This window comes from Vulpes lagopus, chromosome 2, assembly GCF_018345385.1.
Source record: "Vulpes lagopus strain Blue_001 chromosome 2, ASM1834538v1, whole genome shotgun sequence".
Taxonomy (NCBI): domain Eukaryota; kingdom Metazoa; phylum Chordata; class Mammalia; order Carnivora; family Canidae; genus Vulpes; species Vulpes lagopus.
In genome coordinates, this window is record NC_054825.1 from 72,431,458 (window position 1) to 72,453,827 (window position 22,370).

The following is a 22,370-nucleotide window of genomic DNA, read 5'->3' on the forward strand; positions in this document are numbered from 1 at the left end:
TTTTCTCTTGTAGATATGGCACAGAGAATGCTGTCACATGAAAACACCTATCTAAAAGTATAAAAATAGGGCAGTCCCGGTGGCGCAGCGGTTTAGCGCTGCCTGCAGCCCGGGGTGTGATCCTGGAGACCCAGGATCGAGTCCCACATCGGGCTTCCTGCATGGAGCCTGCTTCTCCCTCTGCCTCTGTCTCTGCCTCTCTCTTCGCTCTCTCTCTGAATGAATAAATAAGTAAATCTTTAGAAAAATAAATAAATAAAAGTATAAAAATATAGCAAAAGTTCCTCTATCCCTAAGTCCTTTGAGAGGTAAAAATGCAGAGTATGTAAACCTTTGTATCAAATTCTTGGTTTAAAATACCAGCTGAGACAACAACTACATGAACAAATGTTTATGAAGCTCTTAAAAAATGAATGCTCTTAGCAGTAAGGATGGTCATTCAATCTCCAGACGTTGTCACTTCAACTAAAGGGAAAGTTCAAAGCCGTTATTTTGTTAATAACAGACGGAAGGGAAGATAATGGTTTACTGCCTTAGCTCAAACCTTATCTTGATTGAAATACATAAAATATTTGTCAACAACATGGAGTTTGGTTTATCAAAGAATAAGTAGGGAATTTAAATATTCATAATGGAGTCACCAAAAAGAATAAATCTCTGTCAATCATAATCTTATACACTATACACAAAAAGTCTGAAGACTTTTCATCTCCTAGTTTACTAGAAACTTCAAATTTTCAGAGACTTCTTTGATTCTTTCTTCTTTATGTTTGACATACTATTAGTTACTTTAAAATAAATTCCCTTGACTTATACTTTTTTCTCTAATCTCAAAAATAATGCCTCACCTCACCAGCCTAGATTACAAAAGGTTCCTAACTAGTGCAGTTATGTAATATAATCCATCAACCCCTTAGTCGGCCTACTTATGTCTATTTTTCACTTCTTATCTATATGAATCATGTAGCTCAGTTAAGTCAAGCTCCTCTGTCATTTCTATTTACATTAGGAAATGCCCCTCTGGTTCTCCCATGTCCATCCAAATCCTTGTAATCTGAGTCCAGTGCAAGTCCTCTCTCTCCTGTAATATTTCTCCAAACCAAATTTTATCAGTTCTGTTTCCTTAGCTTTCGTTGACATATGACCTAGCTCTACGTTTATATATTTTTCTACTGTTTTGCTATTCTTCCTCATATATCCAACTACATGGTAGGCCTTTTGAAGACAGGATCCAAGTCCTTTACTCCCTTCGGCCATTCCTAATGTGCCTACCACATAATATGTATTTTGTTAGTATTCTTTGTTAGAAAGGAAAAGACACAAATTCCATCCTGCTGTATATTTCCTATATTTCCTGTATTATTAAAAAATGAAATTGGGACTTGATCCAAGGACTGACCAAATTTAAGCCGTGGTTTTTGGTGAACATGCCCATTTACACGAAAAGCTTGATCTGCCTGAAGGAAAAACAGCTTAAATTTATCTAACAAAGTTCCTTATTTAGGCCCAGTTATACTTTTGACTTTTCTGGAGGATGAGGGGGGATGCTCTCACTTTAATTTTAAAAAAGTCTTGATTTCTCAACTCACCTATTACATGGACAGACACAAAGGCCACAGCACTTGTTGAGTTCCGTTAAAGTCTTCTCTGCCTCTCTCATGTCTTTATTTATTTGGTCCATGCCTTCTTCTATGCGGTTTAGTTGCTCTGAGAATAAGTTGTTGAAGTTACACTCTGTGTTATATTCACAGTGCCAACCAGAAGACACTATTATTATGAAACAGCAAAAACTTCAACTTTGAATCTACTGGTAATCCATCCCAGTGACTGTATCAGGGACCAGAAGGTACTACATACTGTTCAACATGAAAACAATCTTTCACAAATTGATCCTGAGGCACTTGGCTTCTTACTGTGGGAAGATTTGTTCTAAAGAAATCTGCATAATAAGAGCATGTGAGGGTTTGTTTAGAGATCGCCCTTGCAACCAAATTAAGTGTACTTTGACCAGACAGGATCCCCAGCATTTCTCTCTCTGAATAAGTACAAAACTTGAAGGCTATCATAAGTTTAATAAAACCTAGGCCAGGGGATCCCTGGGTGGCTCAGCGGTTTAGTGCCTGCCTTTGGCCTAGGGCGCAATCCTGGAGTCCCAGGATCAAGTCCCATGTCGGGCTCCTGGCATGGAGCCTGCTTCTCCCTCCTCCTGTGTCTCTCCCTCTCTCTCTCTCTGTCTATCATCAATCAATCAATCAATCAATCAATCTTTAAAAAAAAAAAAAACCTAGGCCAGATTGCTCAGGGCCAATTCAAATGGAATGCTTCCAAGCTCACCTGAATCTAAACCTATTTAAAGACTTAACTTGATTTCTGAAAATGATGCAAGAATATCATAGTATCTAATGTACATATGACAAATACACATAGTAAGTCCTGCTACCTGACAAATACTTGGTATTCAATTGGGCATTGTTGCCCCCACCTCAAATAGGTAATGAGCATGATATAATTCAAATCAGACAAAAAAAAAAAAAAAGTAAACATATCACTCTTCTCTGATATAGAGAAGGGGGTTTCAAGGCTTAATTTTAGACATGGCTGATTTGAAAGGATTTTCTGGCGTCATTAGTCAAGAGTTTCTGCCAATGACTGCAACTCACCCCCTTGTTCATCCAGCATAGTGATAGTCTTGATTCCTGCATCCTGAGACTAAAAGAAGGGGAAAAAAGCTGATAGCACTATAAAATAAAATAAAAGCAACAGAAACAAAGCCTACAAGGCCTAATAGCAAGAGAGAATCATTTAGAAACCTAAATTCTCAGAGGAACAGAGAAAACTACTATCCCAAAGCAATTATTATACTTCAAAATATTACCCCCCCCAATATAATTAAGTCACAAATTCATGGTGAATTGATCTTCCCCATCATATTCTAATAGCGTAATGGGAAAAACAGAAAAGGCCCATCAGTGCATGGTTTGACAATTTCAGCAATTACTGGTTTCAAATAATAAAGCATACTGATACCATATACTTCTGATTCAACACAAATTACAGCTTGTGCTATCAAGATCCTGCTTATACAACTTCTGTACTTAATGATTAGACACTTTCTTACCTCAATGGCTAAACCCAGGATTCTCCTTGTACTTTCCAGAGACTAGAGAAAAATACAGGGTTTTAGTATTCTAAAATATGTAGCCAAAAAAAAAATTGATCATATAGTTATGCTGCTACTCTATTTTAAAATATTGTCAGTCCAGCCATCCCTCCCTACCTTTAAAACAAAGTTGATCACTATAATTTTAGTTATTTTCTTCCTACCAGTTGTTCCTTAAGAGAAAATTTGGAGGGTAAAGTTAACATTATTTATAAAAGTTTAATGTAAGCAGAATCTACATATATTAGACAGATGTTTCCAATTTCTCAAATCTAGAGTTATCTTTGTTGTAAGTAGCTGTTAAACAATGATTAAAAAAAATCATACAAGCTTCTTTTACTTATTTAGCTTTTGGTAAGCTGAAAAACTAAGGGGCCAGCAATAGCACTCTGAGGTAAATGCAATCTTGGACATACAGGGACGGGAGGGATGCCAAAATGGACATCTAAGAAGGTCCTCTCATCCTTCCACTGTGAAACTGAAAGAGAATTACTTATTCCAAGTAAAACGTTTACCTCATCAGTAACCTGGTGGGCTCTCAGCTGAATTTCTTCTGGTGACAGATTATCCATGATGAATTAAAACTTTTGATAAGCAAAGACACTGAAACGTGGATATTCTGTAAAAAATAAGGATACAAAAGAGTTTGAACAAAGAATGTGCATTATGATTCTGGATACTTATCTGGAAAACAGGATAAAAGTGCCTATCTATATCTTTAACTAGCTAGCTATCACAGGTGAAGAAATTAAGACCAAGAAAGGATAAATGGACAGTTAAATGCTAGTTAGTACCAGAAGTGACCCGAAACTCAGGTTTCAGGACTTCTAGTGAGTGAAGTGCTGTTTCAAAGAGAAAGTAACCTCTCTTCTTTGAGGAGCACGTACTAGAAGGCAAGCTTTAAGAGTTAGGTAGTATTTCATTAATAAAGTAACACAATTCAAACTCAGTGCCTGAAGAATACAGGAAACATTCTAGACATGTGCCAGGTGTCCAAGGCTACTCATTGGAGAAAATGAAATATTTTCATTCTTAACAAGAAAAGGGTAATATTGACACAAAACTCAGAAAAAACCTGAAATTTTTCATAGTGGATTTTCCTTTTCCAATTATAGTTTGTTGTTTTAGTGAAGTCCCTAAGAAACTAAATTATTATTCTCCCATATATAGTAACTCAGGAATTCATAACTCAGAGAAGATTCAGACATTCAGATAAAATACAACACATTTAGAAGGTGTTATTCAGTACTATGATTGTGTATTCCTTTTTGAAAAGTCATATGGAGGGGCACCTGGGTGGCTCAGTGTTTGAGCGTCTGCCTTTGGCTCAGGGCATGATCCTGGAATCGAGTCTCACATCAGGCTCCCTGCATGGAGCCTGCTTCTCCCTCTGCCTAAGTCTCTGCCTCTCATGAATAAATATATCAAATCTTAAAAAAAAAAAAAATTACTCATGTGGAGTAATAAATACTGTGTGACACTATACTTTTCGTTACATTTGCTAGCTTTGTACTTTTTGTTTTGTTTTGTTTTGTATTACATTTTTGAAAATGTACCAAAGGTTCTTTTGGCAATTTTACTAAAGTTCTTTGTCAATGATATACATGAAGTCTGGTTTACATTCTGAATTTACCCTCAGGGAACATCTGACAACAATTGTCACGAGTTTGGGAGGGTGAGTGGGTAGTGTTACTGGCATCTAGTAAATAGGGGCCAGGGATGCTGTAAATATTACTATAATTCTTCTTCGGAAAGCCCTTCTCAAGAAAGGATTATTTTGCCCCAAATGTCAAAGTGCTGAGGTTGAGAAACCCTGTCATGGCATATACTCAATGACCAGAAGGGAACATGGTTAGTCAGGAATATACTAGATTAAACCTTTGGAAGGCAGAGATTTTGTTGTATCTTTTTATCTCTAACACCTAATAGAATCTGACAGCTGATACTCCAGCAAATGTGTGCTGAATGAACAAATAAGTAGAAAAATAAGATGTACTGTCAAAATATTTAAGTGGATCTTAGACACAAAGCTATGTGTACCAGTAGCACACAGCCTGCAAATATCCACTAAAAACCCAAAGCAAAAATTGCCATTACATATGTATGATCTGGAATGGCCTGCCGGTCACACACAAATCTTTTTAGTCATATCCATAGCTAACCATCACTTTTTGTAGAATCATCATTGATAAAACAAGAAGCAACAATATTATATTCTCAGTACAAAAACGCATTGCCTTTGGAGTCTTGTTTATTATCTCTACTGTCATGGCTAACTGTTTTAGGTTTAATTAAGATTTTGAACATTGATTAAAGTTATTTAATGCTCATGAAAAAAATTATTAATTACTATTGTTAATAATAAAAAGTATTACTACCAAAAGTTGCAAATTTAATTTCATATCTTGCTTGCCATTGTATGACTCTGGCAAAAGGTTGATATACTAAGATATAAAATATTAAGGTCTTCTTTTTTTAAGATTTTATTTATTTATTCATGAGAGACACACAGATAGAGAGAGAGAGAGGCAGAGACACAGGCAGAGGGAGAAGCAGGCTCCACGCAGGGAGCCTCACTTGGGACTCGATCCCAGGACTCCAGGATCATGCTCTGGGCTGAAGGCTGGCGCTAAACCTCTGAGCCACCCAGGGATCCCCATAAAGGTCTTTCCTTAATTATAAACTGATCATTCATTAGATAGAAGCATAAATAGAACCACATGCCTTACTTTGCTAATCTTTGAGCCATTAGGTTTATCACAGATCTGTTCATGCTATGGTTTCTCTTGTTAATCTTTCATAGTTACAATTATGAAAAGTTGTTTTTGTAACCTCTTACCTGTCCACCTTTTCTTTCTGTAATATTCCAGGTAACGTTATGCTTCTCCATTACTTTCAGAGCCCCAACAAGATACCTTTCAAAGCTTGCCCTTCTCAGAATGCTCCACTTGTCTATACCTCCTCAATGCCCAAAAGAGCAGAAAGTGATGAGAAAGGTAATACATGCTAATTACACAGTCCCTGGAAGTGACACCCACAGTTAGGTTTTCCAATATGCTATCCTGTGGGTAGGAAGACATTCTGGCATAAGGATGCCCAGATCTCTCAAACTGTATAATTTTGTAATTCTACTCCTGACCTGATTGCTGCCAAGTACATATCAGTATTTGCCATCTTCCTATCCTAGTGAAAATGAGCAAAACTCCATATAGGTTCAGAGAGAGACTTGAATGTAAAACTGACCTCTGTCAAACTAGAAGATTCCAAGGGTTTTACCTTCTAATTATAAAAAAAGAACAGAAAAGAAAAAAAAAAGGCAGATACAGCTGGGAGGTGAATATGAAGAATCAGACCTGGCATGGCAATAGGTTCATTTTTAGGGACACACCCACTGGTAAATTCCAAGTGCTTCCTAGTACTTCCTTTTTTTCTCTCCTGAAGGGCACACAAGACAAAAAACAGACTTATGTAAAGTTCTCCCATGTTTGACAAGCTGATGTCAGGAAACAGCTGCCTAAGACCTCTACTCTGGATTCTTGAGGGTATTCAAAACACGGTTAGAGTACATGGGAATAAGAAAAACAAAGCTGAATTGTAAGGGGGAAGAACAAAGCAACAATACTCCTCAAGCTCTTATTCACCTTTACTAAACAGCTCGAAAGTATCAGGCAGGGTGCAACTCAGAATTAGCTATATAGCTTTACTCATATTTATTATTATCTCCAGAAGTTTTTCCTATGAAGTCAGGAAAAGATTATCCAGAATGTTGTAGTAAAGAGAATTAGAGGTGGGAGAGGGGAAGGAAAAACGAAACATCATTTGACATACATATCCCATTAAACTTGCTGTTCTTAGATATAACCTAATAGATTAAATAAATATCTGTGTCATTTTTTTTCATGCTCCCAGAACTTAAAATACCATGCTAATTTTTTAGCATAGTATATGCTTCCTTTGAGAGGTAACTGCAAGATTTCCCTCAATGCTTTTATAACATATCTTTTACTATGGTTCATTTGGGCTTTCTAGAAGCCTCCAAGTTTATCTTAACTTCTTTTTATAAACTCTGGGGGCAGTGGGGAAGAAGAAAGGTTCACTGAGTACTTACTATGTGTCATATATGGTACTAAGTACTTATATATGTCATTACCTTTATTTTATCACTTTATACTTGGGGAAACTAAGGCTCAAGTAATTTGCTCAAGGTGTCTGAGTCAGTAAAGAGCAGATTTATTACTCACGTCTAGATCTTCTGGCACCAAAGATAACTCATGGTTTAGAAACTGGTCTCACTGTTGGATGCATCTTCTCTTAACAAATACCAGATGATATAAGAAAAGCACAAAATTTGAAAATAGACTAAGCATCCTACTTGACAGCTCAATTCAAAATTTAAGATGCCCCCCCTTTTTAAAGATTTATTTATTTATTTTAGTGTGGGAGGGCAGAGGAAAAGAGAATCTCCAGAAGACTCCCCACTGAGCACAGAGCTGGACATGGGGCTCAATCTCACAACCCTGAGATCATGACCTGAGCTAAAATCGAAAGTCAGACACCTAATCAACTGAATCACCTGGGTACCCCAAAGATGCCTTCTATAATAAAAACATAAAAACTTCTCAACAGATTCAAAGACAGTTAAATTAAAATTAAAGGAAGAACTGGGGTGACCTGGCTGTCTCAGTCAGTAGAACATGCAATTCCTGATCTTGGGGTCATGAGTTCAAGCCCCACATTGGGAGAAGAGAATACTTAAAAATAAAATCTTACAAAAAAAAATTAAAGGAAGAACTACAAGGACAAGAGTAATCATGGTTTTCAGCTGTTTTAACATAATTTAGTGGCAGCCCCAGGGGCGCAGTGGTTTAGTGCTGCCTGCAGCCCAGGGCGTGATCCTGGAGACCTGGGATCGAGTCCCACGTCAGGCTCCCTGCATGGAGCCTGCTTCTCCCTCTGCCTCTCTCTCTCTGTGTGTGTGTTTCTCATGAATAAATAGATAAAATCTTTTTTTTTTTTAATTTAGAATCTGATATTATTTAGGGGCCCCTGGCTGGCTGTAGAGCATATAACTCTTGATCTTGGGGTTATGAGTTCAAGTCCTATGTTGGGTATAGAGATTACTTAAATAAACTCAAAAATATGACAAAAAATTGCTTTCCTAGGCAATGAAGCAAATAAATAATTTTTTAAAAGAATATCATGTAGAATCTAAAATTACCTACATTTAGAAAATGAAACTAATACTACTGGGAAGAAGGAATGCAAAGAAAAAGGTCTTAGAACTGAATCAACAAGCAATCCATGTCTTCCCTGATAAAAATGGAGAGCTACATAAGAAGTAATGAAAGAAACAGCACTTTAAATCACCATCCAAGGGACGCTTAGGTGGCTCAGCGGTTGAGTGTTTGCCTTTTGCTCAATGCGTGATCCCAGGTCCAGGATCGAGTCCCACATCAGGCTCCCTGTGAGGAGCCTGCTTCACTCCCTCTGTCTATGTCTCTGCCTCTCTCTGTGTCTCATGAATGAATGAATAAATCTTTAAAAAAAATTAAAAATAAATCTCCATGAATTCCAGTGTCCTGCCTAAACCAATATAGGAGTGACTTTTTTTTTTTTTTTAAGATTTTATTCATTTATTCATGAGAGACACAGAGAGAGAGAGAGGCAGAGACACAGGCAGAGGGAGAAGCAGGCTCCATGCAGGGAGCCTGACGCTGGACTCGATCCCGGGACTCCAGGACCACACCCTGGGCCAAAGGCAGGCACTAAACCGCTGAGCCACCCAGGGATCCCGTATAGGAATGATTTTATAAAAATAACTCATTTTATATGGGAAAGCAAAGATTTTGCATAAAATATTTTACTAAGTTAGCTTCGTGACTTATTCTTTCTCATAAAATTAATCCCAATGTAAATTGCTCTACAAGTTACACCCATACTGTTTATTACTGTATGATAAAAATGTATGATTCTCTTTGGTATATTTTGATTAGACTTTCATGGTAATCAATATATTGACAGCAAGTGGGAATTTCTGTTCATAGCAGGCTAGCATAGTGGTAAGTAGCAAGAATTCCAGCGTTCAAATTCTGACCCCAAAATGTATTGGTTGTATGACCTCAGGCAAGTTAGCTAAACCCACTACAACTCAGTTTCTACATTTGTAAAATAGAGATAAGAGACCTTTTATGAGGATTAAAAAAAGATGATCCGGGATCCCTGGGTGGCGCAGCGGTTTGGCGCCTGCCTTTGGCCCGGGGCGCGATCCTGGAGACCCGGGATCGAGTCCCACGTCGGGCTCCCGGTGCATGGAGCCTGCTTCTCCCTCTGCCTGTGTCTCTGCCTCTCTCTCTCTCTCTCTGTGACTATCATGAATAAATAAAATCTTTAAAAAAAAAAAAAAAAAAAAAAAAAAAGATGATCCATACAAAATGCTTATTATTAATGCCTGACACATGGCCAGTATTCAAGTGTCAGCCATTATTTTAAAATTCTTAGGGAAGCAGAAAGAAACAGGTAAAAGAAAAGCAAAACAACAGTATTAAATATAAGTGATATTAATCTAAATGCTACTAAATATTAATTGTTCTGTTTAGAAGGCTAAATACAAATATTAAAGTTGATAATACTATATGAGTTATACATCTGAACTATTTTCATGCCAGCCATGAGCATGAGTCTGCACATGTCAAGACAGATATTAAACAGGTTTAAATTAAGCCAAGTTTCCGGTTGATAGGTACTTATCTAGACAAATATATATATAGCGTTGCATGTTTAAAAAATTAAAGACTAAAAAAAAAAAAAAAAAAAAAAAATTAAAGACTGCTTAAAATGTTTTGTGTTTTTCTTTCCTAAGGCTGAGGAAACACAAAACCACATAAAATGGTGAAGGTCAGTATATGAAGTGAACAAAATAAGACTTAAAAATAATCAAATATTGGGATCCTTGGGTGGCGCAGTGGTTTGGCGCTTGCCTTTGGCCCAGGGCGCGATCCTGGAGACCCGGGATCGAATCCCACATCAGGCTCCCGGTGCATGGAGCCTGCTTCTCCCTCTGCCTATGTCTCTGCCTCTCTCTCTCTCTCTCTCTCTCTCTCTGTGACTATCATAAATAAATAAAAATTAAAAAAAAAATCAAATATTAAAGAATATGGATAGAAAAAAGTCTAAAAGGGAATCATTAAAATATAACCAATAACTATGGTGATAGAATGAAGAGTGATTTTTCTTCTCTTCCCAATTGACCAAATAGTTTGCAATGTAGTTATGCTAATTTTAAATTTCATGCATTTATTTTCATCATAATGGGATGGAGCCCTGGTCGGGGGATGTCTCTGTTCAGTGGGGACTCTGCTTCTTCTCCCTCTGCTCCATGCCCCTTTCCCTCACATATGCCCCCCTCAACTCGTACTCCCTCAATCTCCCCCTCTCTCAAATAAATAAACAAAATCTTAAAAAAAAATAGCTTATGACAACCAAGAAAGCAGATTCATAAGACTGGAGGAAAAAAGACAAGGAATTAATTTTAGATCTTATTTCATAAACATAATTATAAATTCTTAGCCTCTCTTGAGAGGAATCTTCTGTTGGCACATATTCCCAGTAAAAGTTTGTGGGAGCATTTTTATTCATTAACAGATGATCACCATTTCAAACCACAAAGGTATAGAAATAATACAGAACAATTTGTCCTAAAGGTTCTGCTAACAAATGGTTAGAGCAAAGGCCCTTGCTGAAGTTTGGTTGGGAATCATATTTTATTCATGTCAGGTGGCAGAAATGGGTTCTCATGAGTTCTGAATAAGTTCTTAGCACTTTCATGGCAAAATACTAATAAGGCATGAATAAAAGAGGGTCCCACAAAGAAGCAGAGAACTTAGCTAGAATAGAGAATTTACAACTCCATCCCGGAATACAATCAATCTCCTGTCACGGCTCTTCACCTCCAGTATATTCTCTTTCTCCAACCTTCCTACCAATAATCAGGGATTCAAAGACAATGTATGTAATTAGAAGCTATTTAAAAGGTAACATGTAGCATGTGCTTTAAAATAATTCAGAGGTGGGTAAATGGGTGGGAGTACAGAGGAAACAAGATTGATCATGACTGTTGAAGCAGGTGAATAATACATGAAGTGTCATCACGCTACTTTTCAGCTTTTTATTGTTAATTATTACGAAAGAAATCAACATATACAGAAGTTTTTTAAGTGGCAAGTAACTTTTTAATAGTCACTACTCACCATTTTGTAAGTCTAAATAGTAAGGAATTAAGAAGAATCACAGCAACAACTACAATACTTACAAACCACTATACATGCAAGGCACTATTTAAAAAAATATTTTATTTGAGAGAAGGGGGCGGGGCTCAGAGGGAGATGGACAGAGAGAGACTCTTAAGCAGGCTCCATGCCCAGCACAGAGCCAAAATGGGGCTCAATCTTACAACTCTAAGATCATGACCTGAACCAAAACTCAAGAGTCGAATGCCTTTTTTTTTTTTTTTTTAAGATTTTATCAATTTATCCATGAGAGACACAGAGAGAGGCAGAGATATAGGCAGAGGGAGAAGCAGGCTCCCCAAGGGGAGCCTGATGCGGAACTAGATCCCGGATCCCAGGACCATGACCTGAGCCAAAGATTGACGCTTAACCATTGAGCCACCCAAGCGTCCCAAGAGTTGAATGCTTAAGCAATTGAGCCACCTGGGCATCATCATGCAAGACACTATCCTAAGAAATTTTTTAAAAATACACACACACACACACTCATTCATTTAATCCTCAAAATACTCTCTTAATCTGTCCAAGCTGCTACAACAACAAAAAAAGAAACATAGACTTAGTAATTTATTAACAACAGAAATTTATTTCTCACAGTTCTAGAAGCAGAAGTCTGAGCTCAAGGTGCCAGCATTGGTTAAGTTCTCATCAGGGCCCTCTTGCTGATTCCTTATATGGTGGAAGGGGCTAGGGAGTTCTCTGGAGCCTCTTTTATAAGGCACTAATCCCATTCATGAGGACTCCACCTTCATGGCTTAAGCACCTCCCAAAGGTTCCACCTAATAATGCCATCACACCAGGAATTAGGATTTCAACATAGGAATTTTGGTACGAAGACACAAACATTCAGACCACAGTAAACACTATTTAATTCCACATTTTACACATATACAAACTAAAGAACAATGAGGTTAAGCAACTTTTGCAAGGTCACATAGTATAGTCAGGTTCAAACCTCAGTGGACTGATTCAGACTGTGTGCCTTCAATTACAATTACATACATTAAAAAGAGGAGAGTAGAGAGACACATTATCAAGTCATTCAAATGTGTAGCAGCTTTGCCAAGAAAAGTATATATATGAAATCCCTGCCTTCCCCTTTTCAAGGAGCAAGTCTAACTCCAGTCAGAATTAGAACAGTGGTTCCCAGTCTTGGTTACACGTTATAATCACCTAGAGGCCCAAGCCTTAAATCAGAATCTCGGAGGGTGAGAGCTGTTTGATTTTAAACCTTCCCAGATAACTCCAATGGGCAGCCAAGGTTGAAAACCACTGTTTTAGATGAAAGTTGTTTGGTTTTTAATGTATAGCCAAGAGCTAATTGAGGATATCCTACCCCTACTGTAATTCTGGTACCTAATGCAGGAGAAACATACCATTTAACAATGCAGGACAAGAACAACTTAGCCTTTAATAGGTTAAGCACTGAATTACATGTGACCCAGTAATTCTATTCCCAGGTACATTAGAGAGAAATGAAAACATATGCCCACATAAAAACCTGTGCACAAATGTTTAAAGCAGCATTATTGCTAACAGCCAAAAAGCAGAAAATACCCAAATGTCCACACAAGGGAATACCATTCAGCCATAAAAAGGAATGCTACATGCTGCAGCATGTATAAGGCTTGGAAGCATTATTCTAATTGATCAAAACCAGATACATAAGACCCTATATTGTATGGTGTCATTTATGTGAAATGTTCAGAATGGGTAAATCCATAGAGACAAAAAGTAGATTAGTGATTGCCAGGGGATGGGGGAAAGGGAGAAAGAGACTGACTACCAATAGTACAAGGTTTGTTTTGGGGATGATGGAAATGTTCTGAAATTAGTAGTAATGGCTACATAGCCTTATGAATATACCAAAAGCCACTAAATTGTATACTTTATTTTTTTTTATCTTTTTTAAAATTTTTTTAAATTTATGATAGTCACACAGAGAGAGAGAGAGAGAGAGAGAGAGAGAGAGGCAGAGACATAGGCAGAGGGAGAAGCAGGCTCCATGCACCGGGAGCCCGATGTGGGTGGGATTCGATCCTGGGTCTCCAGGATCGCGCCCTGGGCCAAAGGCAGGCGCCAAACCGCTGAGCCATCCAGGGATCCCTAAATTGTATACTTTAAATGGCCAACGTTTACTGTGAATTATGTCTCAATTTCTAAAAATTGGAGAAAGATTAAAAGAAGAAAACAGTCAAGAAAAAAAAACAGTATGAGTAAGAATGAAAAGGAAGATGAGAAGGAAAACATTAATTTTGTAGCTTTTCCTATGCCAAACAATTTTCTGCCACAGTATAAAATATGTTACAGATTGTTAAAATAAATGATAGTAGCTATAGAGTAGGCACCACTTAAGTAGAAAACTTGTACTTTATAGTCAATGGATCCCTTCCTTTCTCCTCCAAAAAGAAAATCAGTGGTTGGAAAACAGGAGAGACCAACCAGGGATGCCTGGGTGGCTCAGTGGTCTGCCTTCAGCCCAGGGTATGATCCCGGAGTCCCAGGATCGAGTCCCACATCAGGCTCCATGCAGGAAGTCTGCTTTCTCCCTCTGCCTATGTCTCTGCCTCTCTCTCCGTGTCTCTCATAAACAAATAAATAAAATCTTTAAAAAAACCAAAAAGGATAGAACAACCATGTTAAGAAACACACCCGATGTACTTCTTTATTAAGATCCAAGTACAAGGGGATTTCTGGGTGGCTCAGCGGTTTGGCACCTGCCTTCGGCCCAGGGCATGATCCTGGAGTCCCAGGATCAAGTCCCATGTTGGGCTCCCTGCATGGAGCCTGCTTCTCCCTCTGCCTGTGTCTCTGCCTCTCTCTCTCTCTCTCTGTGACTATCATAAGTAAAAAAAAAAAAAAAAAAAAAAAAAAAAAAAAATCCAAACTCTCAATAGATGATGTAACGTATACAAGAAAATCTTAAATTATTCTTACTCTTTGGCTTTTTTCTTTCAGCAATCAGATACAAACAAAAATACATTAGTTCCAGTATTGTTTATAATGTTAAAAAAATTTGAAGCAATCTAAATAACCAATGACAGGGGACTTGACTGAATAATTATGGTACAACTACATGATGGAATACTATTCAGCCATTTAAGACTATTTTTGAAGACTTTATATTCTTTTATATTTAATCTTAATCAAATATATATAAGTACATAGTTTGAGATGTCAAATAGTTCTACAGGAGTAATAAATAGCAATTCTCCTGCCTCCCCTTGTGCCAAACCAATTCCTGATTCAAGGAGCCAAGAGGCAGAATTTTCAACAGTACTAGCTGTTCCAGTGTTTAACCTCAAATTCCTAAATCATATGCTTATAGTGTTGTTTCTTGATATTTTCTAACTTTGTGGATATCATCCATGAACTTTCTACAATGAAGATATTTGCTCTTTTACCTCTTCATCTCCTATTTTGTACATTTGTCCTTATATTATAGATTGGTCGGCTAATTAAATTCTTGGGTGGAAATCAGAAGTCCTGAAGCAATAAAGAAATCTGTTTAATTTTGGCTCTCCCAGTCAAATACAGATGACCATAAAATCTCTCCCTCAAATAATACTTTTATTAATTCCAAAGAACCAGGTTCCATGGAACATGACTTGGAAACTACTTACCTACAGAAACTTCTGCTCAATTAATCAGTTATCTGGGAACAAAGTTTCTGCTCAATTCTTTTTTTTTTTTAAGATTTTATTTATTTATTCATAGAGACACACAGAGAAAGAGAGAGGCAGAGGCACAGGCAGAGGGAAGCGGGCTCCATGCAGGGAGCCCGACGTGGGACTTGATCCAGGGTCCCCAGGATCAAACCCTGGGCTGCAGGCGGCGCTAAACCACTGCGCCACCGGGGCTGCCCTCTGCTCAATTCTTATCTCAGAGAATAGTCTCTGAAAAATAAATCTTGGAGATCATCCAGTCCAACTTCTTTATGCTAAGAGAATAAAATGCAGCACTTCTAGCTCTTAGGTTCTTTCCATAATATACAATCCGTTCTGGAGGAGGGGGAGGTGGGAACCGACTTGATGGTAACTGAGGAGAGGACAAAGCAGTTGTTTGCAGAGTTCTGTGGTCTTAGGAGGGCACACCAGACCAGGACCCACCTGAAGAAGAAAACTAGGGCAAGGTTGTCAGAAGAGAATGTAGTGAAATCTAGCTATGGTGACTGCCCAGAGACAGCTGAGAGTTCCCTTAATACTTATGGAGATTCAGCAGTCTGTGTAGCCTGAAAGTTTAGCAGAAAGAGATCCTAGTCCCCGAATATCTCCTTATTAATTCAGTCCACGAACGTTTTTTTAAGCATTTAGCTATTAAATAAGGGAACATATTCTGATATCAGGAAAACTATCCTTTCTTTTTAAATGTATATTTTATTTAGGATATGGAAAATCTTCTCCATTGCATCTAAACATATACAGTTTCCAGGTTTTCAATCTTGCCTCTCTACAATACTAAAGTCTTCCTAGCTTAAGGCTAAGACCATATCAACTAATGTTAAGGCCAGGTTGGGCTGAAAATGATTTGTTATTAATTCTCCTGTAACTAAACTTCCTACTTCTAGATTAGGTGAGATAATTTAATAAATTGTGTTGATTGAGCATAATGTAGTGGTTAATAACATAGACCCTCCCGCGTCAGGATCCCTGCATGGAGCCCGCTTCTCCCTCTGCCTGTGTCTCTGCCTCTCAGTCTCTCTCTCTCTCTCTGAATAAATAGATTAAAAAATAATAATAATAACATAGACCCTGAGGTCAAACAGACCCTGAGTTCATCCTAGCTCTGATACCTAGGCAATTTACCTAACCTATTCAAGTCTCTTTCCTTGTACATTAGGATAACAGTTCTATCTCCCAATGTCGTCTCAGAAATTAATTGATGTATGTGAAGTGTTTAGCCCCCAGTAAAGACTCATGTTATTTATGTTCACTGTCTGTGGTATCTGACTGTTTTGAGAGGCTAATCCAAAAGTTACCGGGTGAACTTAGAATCAGAGCCAAAATACTTTGGATTGTTGGAGTGAATATTTTACTCAAGCAGGGTGAACCTTGCTAGTCATCCCCACCTCATAGCTACATCTCATGTCATAATAGTAGCTCTTTCTTGAAGACTCAAAAGATGAATAATGGAAAATAAACAAAGAATAGAAGTAAGGACAATAGAGAACAAAGTAGAAATTCAGACATAGGCCATCACTTATAGGGTAAAAGAATTTAGTTTTTCTTTAGGAATATGTTTGTTGCTCTTAGATCTCATTTTTCAAAATAAAGATTGTATTTATTTATTCATGAGAGACAGAGAGAGAGGCAGCGACATAAGCAGAGGGAGAAGCAAGCTCCACGCAGAGAGCCCAATGTGGGACTTGATCCTGGTACTCCAGGGTCATGCCCTGAGCTGAAGGCAGATGCGCTCAACCGCTGAGCCACCCAGGTGTCCCTAGATCTCATTTTAATACGAAACATTAAAAATGTTCACACATAGGGGTGCCTTGGTGGCTCAGTCAGTTAAGCGTCTGACTCTTGATTTCAGCTTGGGTCTTGATCTCAGGTTCATGAACTCAAGCCCCCAAGTTGGGTTCCATGCTGGGTACGGAGCCTTAAGAAAAAAAAAAATGTTCACACATAAAGAAGGAAGGAAGGAGGGGCACCTGGGTGGTTTAGTCAGGTAAGCATCTGCCTTCAGCAGCTTGGGTCATGCTCCTGGGGTCCTGGGTTCAAGCTCTGCATCAGGCTCCCTTCTACCTTTCCCTCTGCTGCTCCCCCTGCTTGTATGCTCTCTTGCTGTCTCTCCCTCTCTCTGAAATAAATAAAATAAATACATCTTCTTAAAAAAACAAAAAGAAGGGAGGACAAAAGGAAGGAAGGATGCCCATGGACAAAAAGTACAGGTGTACAATACTCAAAATAGTCTAGGTTACACCAAAAAGAGTCCCTGCTCTGATTAGGAAATTTAATTCTTTCTAAAGACATTTAGATGGAGCTTTATTTATGTTAAGGTTAGTTTCCTCTTTTTACTTCCTCTCTCGCTTCCTTTCTACTTCCTTCTATGAGAACAATGTTACCATTCTTATAAAACTCAAAAACCATTCAAGTGTAAGAAGTATACCACTATATCATATCTATTAAACGCCTTGGTTTCAAAGAGTACTGAAGCACATGATTCAAGACAGAAACCATACTGCTGAGAAAATACCACTAAAATCAAGAACCAAAAAGATCAAAATTACACTTCAGTTTTAAAGAAGTACTGTTTATAACTTAATTGCTGAAGTCCAACACCTAGTTTTCAAATCCTGCTCAACCCTGGAATTTCCATAATTCTACTCTAAGTGACCAGAATATAATCCTGGGAAGGTAGATCTACATGTGGTTATAATCAATTATATTAGCACCATCTAAAAGAAAAGCTATGAAAACAGAAAAGAGATGCTCTGTAAGAGTTAAGCAAGAGGCTCATGAATGCAGCATTCATTCTCCAAGTAGGAGAGACATACAATCTAGCAGACTTAAGTATGGTACATGCCAAGGAAGACATCAAGTGTGAGGCAGGATCAACTAGCAAGGCGTTTTACCTTGCCTGAATGAAATACTAACCCAAGTCATCCAAGTATTTGGCTCTGATTCCAAATTCACTTAGAACCTTTCTGGTTAGCTTCTCAAACATTATGATACTAGGAAACAGATGCCAAAGATAGAGAACTCAGGTCCCTGGAAAAGAATATTCTCCATGGTAGGTTAATATAGTGGCATTCTTGGGGTGGCTGGGTGGCTCAGTAGGTGGCACATCTGATTTTTGGCTCAGATCATGATCTCAGGGTCCTGGGATCAAGCCCCATGGCAGGTTCCATCCTCAGCAGGGTCTACTTATCCCTCTCCCTCTGCCCCTCCCCCTGCTCATGCCCCTTCTCTCTCAAATAAAGAAAGAAATTTAAAAAAAAAAAAAAAGTGACATTCTTCTTCATACAAAAGGCAATACAGTGTAGTGTTTAAGTGCCCAATACTTGGAGACATGTTTTTAAATCCTGACTGTTGCTTAATTTACTTCTCTGTGCTTCAGGGTTTTTTTCATTAGATGAGAATATAATGTTTATTTTGAGCATTTTAAGGATTGAGTTAATTCATCCTAAGCATTTAAACCTTGGCTGGTATGTAGTGTTCAATCTTTATTGATCTCTACAGCCCGATGGGTTCATAGGTCTCAGATAATCCACAGTATAGCTATTTCCCCTGGAGCTGAAGTAGAAGAGCAAGGTTCTTGTCTCACGGAGTTTCATCTCAGGATGAATCTCTTGGACAAGGGAGACTGAATAAAGTGATAGAGTTTTATTTTTCTTCTTTTTTCTTTTTTTCCAGTTTAAAAGCAACATTTATAAATAATGAAAACAAGATACAGTGGAAAGCAGCAAGATTTTTCAGCTCCCATGAGCTCTTGTGCAAGAGCAAACAGTGTCTGTTCTGTCCATGCATTGCCCCAATCCAGTTCTAGGAGGTCATGAGAAAAGACATGTGAAGGGGGTGAAAGAAAATCTCAAGAGAAAAAGAGTGTGCAAGGAACATGTGTCCTGAAGAGGACACATTCCACCATCAGTGTGGAATCCGAAGAACAAAGCAACATCAGTTCAGATTTTAAAACAACACATTACCCTGTGCTATGTCACTCCACGACTAGGCTGTCCACGGGTTTGTGTCCAGCTGTCAGGGGGGCAGAATCACGCACTCCCAGAGTAGAAGCACGTCCACGCTGAGTGAGGCAGGGTGGCGCTCTCCATGCTGAGGGTAAGTCCACAAAGCCCCTGACGATCCCAAAACTCTGTCCCTTGTTGCTGTACCCCTGCCACCTCTGACAGGGCTGCTATCATCACCTGGGAAGCACTGGCTCCCAAGACTGATCTGTGGCTGCTTAATGAGGGTTTTATTTAGGAGATTTCAGTGGAATACCATCTAAAGAGGAATTATAATTTTTATGATTCCTATCTATTTCTATTATAATTTTTCATAATTACTAAACATCTCTTGTGATTTTTTTTTCCTCTTGTGATTTTGAGAATCGAAATCCAAGTATGATCAACCCTAAAAAAAATGTGATTTTAGACTTATCAAAAAAGTGTCACAATGTAAGACCTCAGTAATCATGCCAGAATATATTATATATGTATACAGAGTGGGCAGGGTGGCTTTAAAAGGCAGACACAGAAGACAGGTTTTGAAGGGCTTGTATGTATTCTCTACCAAGAAGTTTGGATTTTATTTTACAAGTTTAAGAGGCCATCTAAAGGTAAACTCAATTGTCAAAGCCTTGCTCAAATAAATTTAAATCCAAGTTACAGATCTCACAAAAATCGAGACAATGGGAGGATTCCACAGAAATATACTTATCAGTGATTTAAATATATTAGTAGCAATACAACCTAAATTGGAATCAAAACCAAAATGTCAGTGAATTTAAATGAGTGCAAACGGAACACCACCTCCACCACTAATATTACAAAAGGAACAGTACATGCTGTTTCCTGGCTCTACAATCCACTTCCTCCAGTTGTTGGAGGCACTGGATCCATCTGTTTCAAGTCTCTATCCACAAGAAAGAAAAGACCAGTCTTTGTCATCTGGTCTTCTCTCAATCTACAGAACCGGAATCCAAATATAGCACTAGAATAAAAAAGTTCAGCACTACTGAAAGCAAGCAACATCATATATTATAAACACTAAAAAATACATAACACTAAGAACAAACACAACTAAAAAAACAGACTTCCAGAATGCTTTAAGACAGGAACCAAAGCAAGAGAGAAAAAGCACCTTAATTCAGAAGGGAAAAAAAAAGGCAGCTGATTTCACAAAAATGTCGTTAGAGCAAACATCCTCTTTTTCCCTTTTGCTATTCTAATCTACTTTCATCTGGTGAAACAAGATAAGTAAACTTGCTAGAATCGTGTCACAATAGTGAATGCCACCATTGAGTTCACAGAATTTTGAAGTCCACTAGCCTAGTCCAATCTTCACTTTATTTCAAAAATGAGTAGGTTAGTTCCAAAGCAGTATTTTCCAGAGTGCAGAGCAAGAACACTAGATCATTTCAGCTGTTACGTAAGCAATAGTTATTTAAGTTACATATTTACTATAATGCATACTAGAAAAAGGTATACATAAAAACCATGACTTCACAGGTTATCACTCTGGAAGAAGGTAGTGTTGAAAACAAATCTATTAAAAACATGAATCAAAATAACACAATCTTCTAAAAGGCAAAATTTATGATGGTGGTATGGTTCACGAGGAGTGAAATACTGACAGCTGTCCCATGAACCACAGGGCCTGTTTGTTTGTTTGTTTGCTTGCTTGCTTCCTTCCTTCTCGGCTTAAGGTTGTGTTCTGAATGATTAGAAGTGATGTGACCTTCAGTTAAGTGATCCTTTACTATGCTAAAGCTCATTTAAAATAAAAACAACAAACACTAAGATGCATACAGAAATACTACTGTTTAAAGGAAAGAGTGCCATACTGTTAATAATGGCACAATAAGGCATTGCTATCCTGGAACTAGAATAACCACAAGCACCTAACAAAACAAAACAAAACAAAACAGCCTAGTAATAAGATAAATATTTGAGCTGTAGGCTGTTATATGACCATTCTATTTACTTTCACATGACCTGTCAAAAAAAAAAGCATGATAATGTGAGCAGAGGTGTTCTTCCTAATACTTGCTAATATTTATATGAATGTGTCTTTCTCATTATCTCTTGCCAAAGGAACGAATGACAGCTGACCATTGGATGCATTAGGCATCAACTGTGATGGGGGAAGAACATTCGTTTTTTTCGAAATCTTACTATGAACTATTTTAAGTTTACGTCTCAAAGCAGTCTAGCTAATGATGTGCCATGAATTTCAAGTCTGGGATTTTCCAGGCTAGGCAAGAACGCTGGAGAACCATCTCTATTTGGTCGTATGTGCTGTATTTTTTACTGGCACATCTGAAAGCCAGTCTTAAGGACACAAGGGCAGAGGGAGTAATACTGCTCTCAGCTCTTGAAATACCTGTTACTGAGAAGCTACGTTATTTCACACGGCTGAGGGAATGCTGTCAGAAGCTGCCAGTATCCAAACACCCCTCCTCAGTTGCCCCCTGCTCCCTGAAGATGACTAGCAAAAGGCAAAAATGATACTCCCTTTTCATCTCCTTTTCCCAACTTTGATGTCTTTCGGTTTCCTCTACCCTTACCTACCTTTCCTAAAATGGTGGTGACTAAAGATGAAAAAAAAAAAAAGGATGCGATGAAACAGCACTTTCCAGGACATCCCGCCCCTCCCCCCCCCCCAACAACTCCAGCCTGGAATGGTAAAATCCGGTGTTTCAGGGATCCTTCGGGCGTCTACAGCAAAGCCGCGAATGCGGATGGACTTTCCTAGAGAGCACGGACTCTGCAATGCCACGCACCTCGGACACCTCCAAACTCCAGCTCAGAGTCATCCGATCACTGTGGTCACATACAATGAATCGCGATCACAGCAACACTGCAGAGGTGGGGGAGTGGGAGTTTACCTCCGCTTGGTTTTGAGGCGGGGTTCAACCAACGACCATCCTGCCGCCCTTCCTCCGCCGGCCCCGCGGTGGTTTCCTGGCAGCTCGGGTCCTGGCTTCGGGCCCGACCTGCCCAGTCCGGGCCAGAGCACCCCCCCACCCTCCCCTTTAGACCGACCTCACCAAGTTTTAAACCGTCACGGGAATACTCTTGCTTCTGGGGACTGGATCCCAATCTCCAACCGAGTTGCCGCCTCAACCCCCCTCCCGAAGGCTCACCAAGCAGTTCCGGCCACTCCTCTCGCGCGGCAGCGGCTCGGACACCCCCCAGACCGGACCTGGACCTGCGTCCTCCCGGCGCCTGCGCACGCCTGGCCCGCGCGCATGCGCACTTCCTC

The 22,370-nt window shown here is 38.8% G+C and overlaps 1 protein-coding gene across 5 annotated transcripts in view; it reads right to left on the reverse strand.

The window, feature by feature from the left end:
• SNAP23 (synaptosome associated protein 23) overlaps window positions 1–22,370 on the reverse strand; it is a 35,391-nt gene extending 13,021 nt beyond the window's left edge. Inside the window, exons 1-5 of one of the 5 annotated variants that reach the window (XM_041744085.1) lie at window positions 22,252–22,370; window positions 3,676–3,779; window positions 3,119–3,160; window positions 2,661–2,709; window positions 1,590–1,707 (exon numbers count right to left, since the gene is read on the reverse strand). In XM_041744085.1, the coding sequence (XP_041600019.1) occupies window positions 1,590–1,707; window positions 2,661–2,709; window positions 3,119–3,160; window positions 3,676–3,732 (266 nt within the window). In that variant the 5' untranslated portion in view covers window positions 3,733–3,779; window positions 22,252–22,370. The other 4 variants (XM_041744086.1, XM_041744087.1, XM_041744088.1 and 1 more) reach the window with 4 other exon arrangements.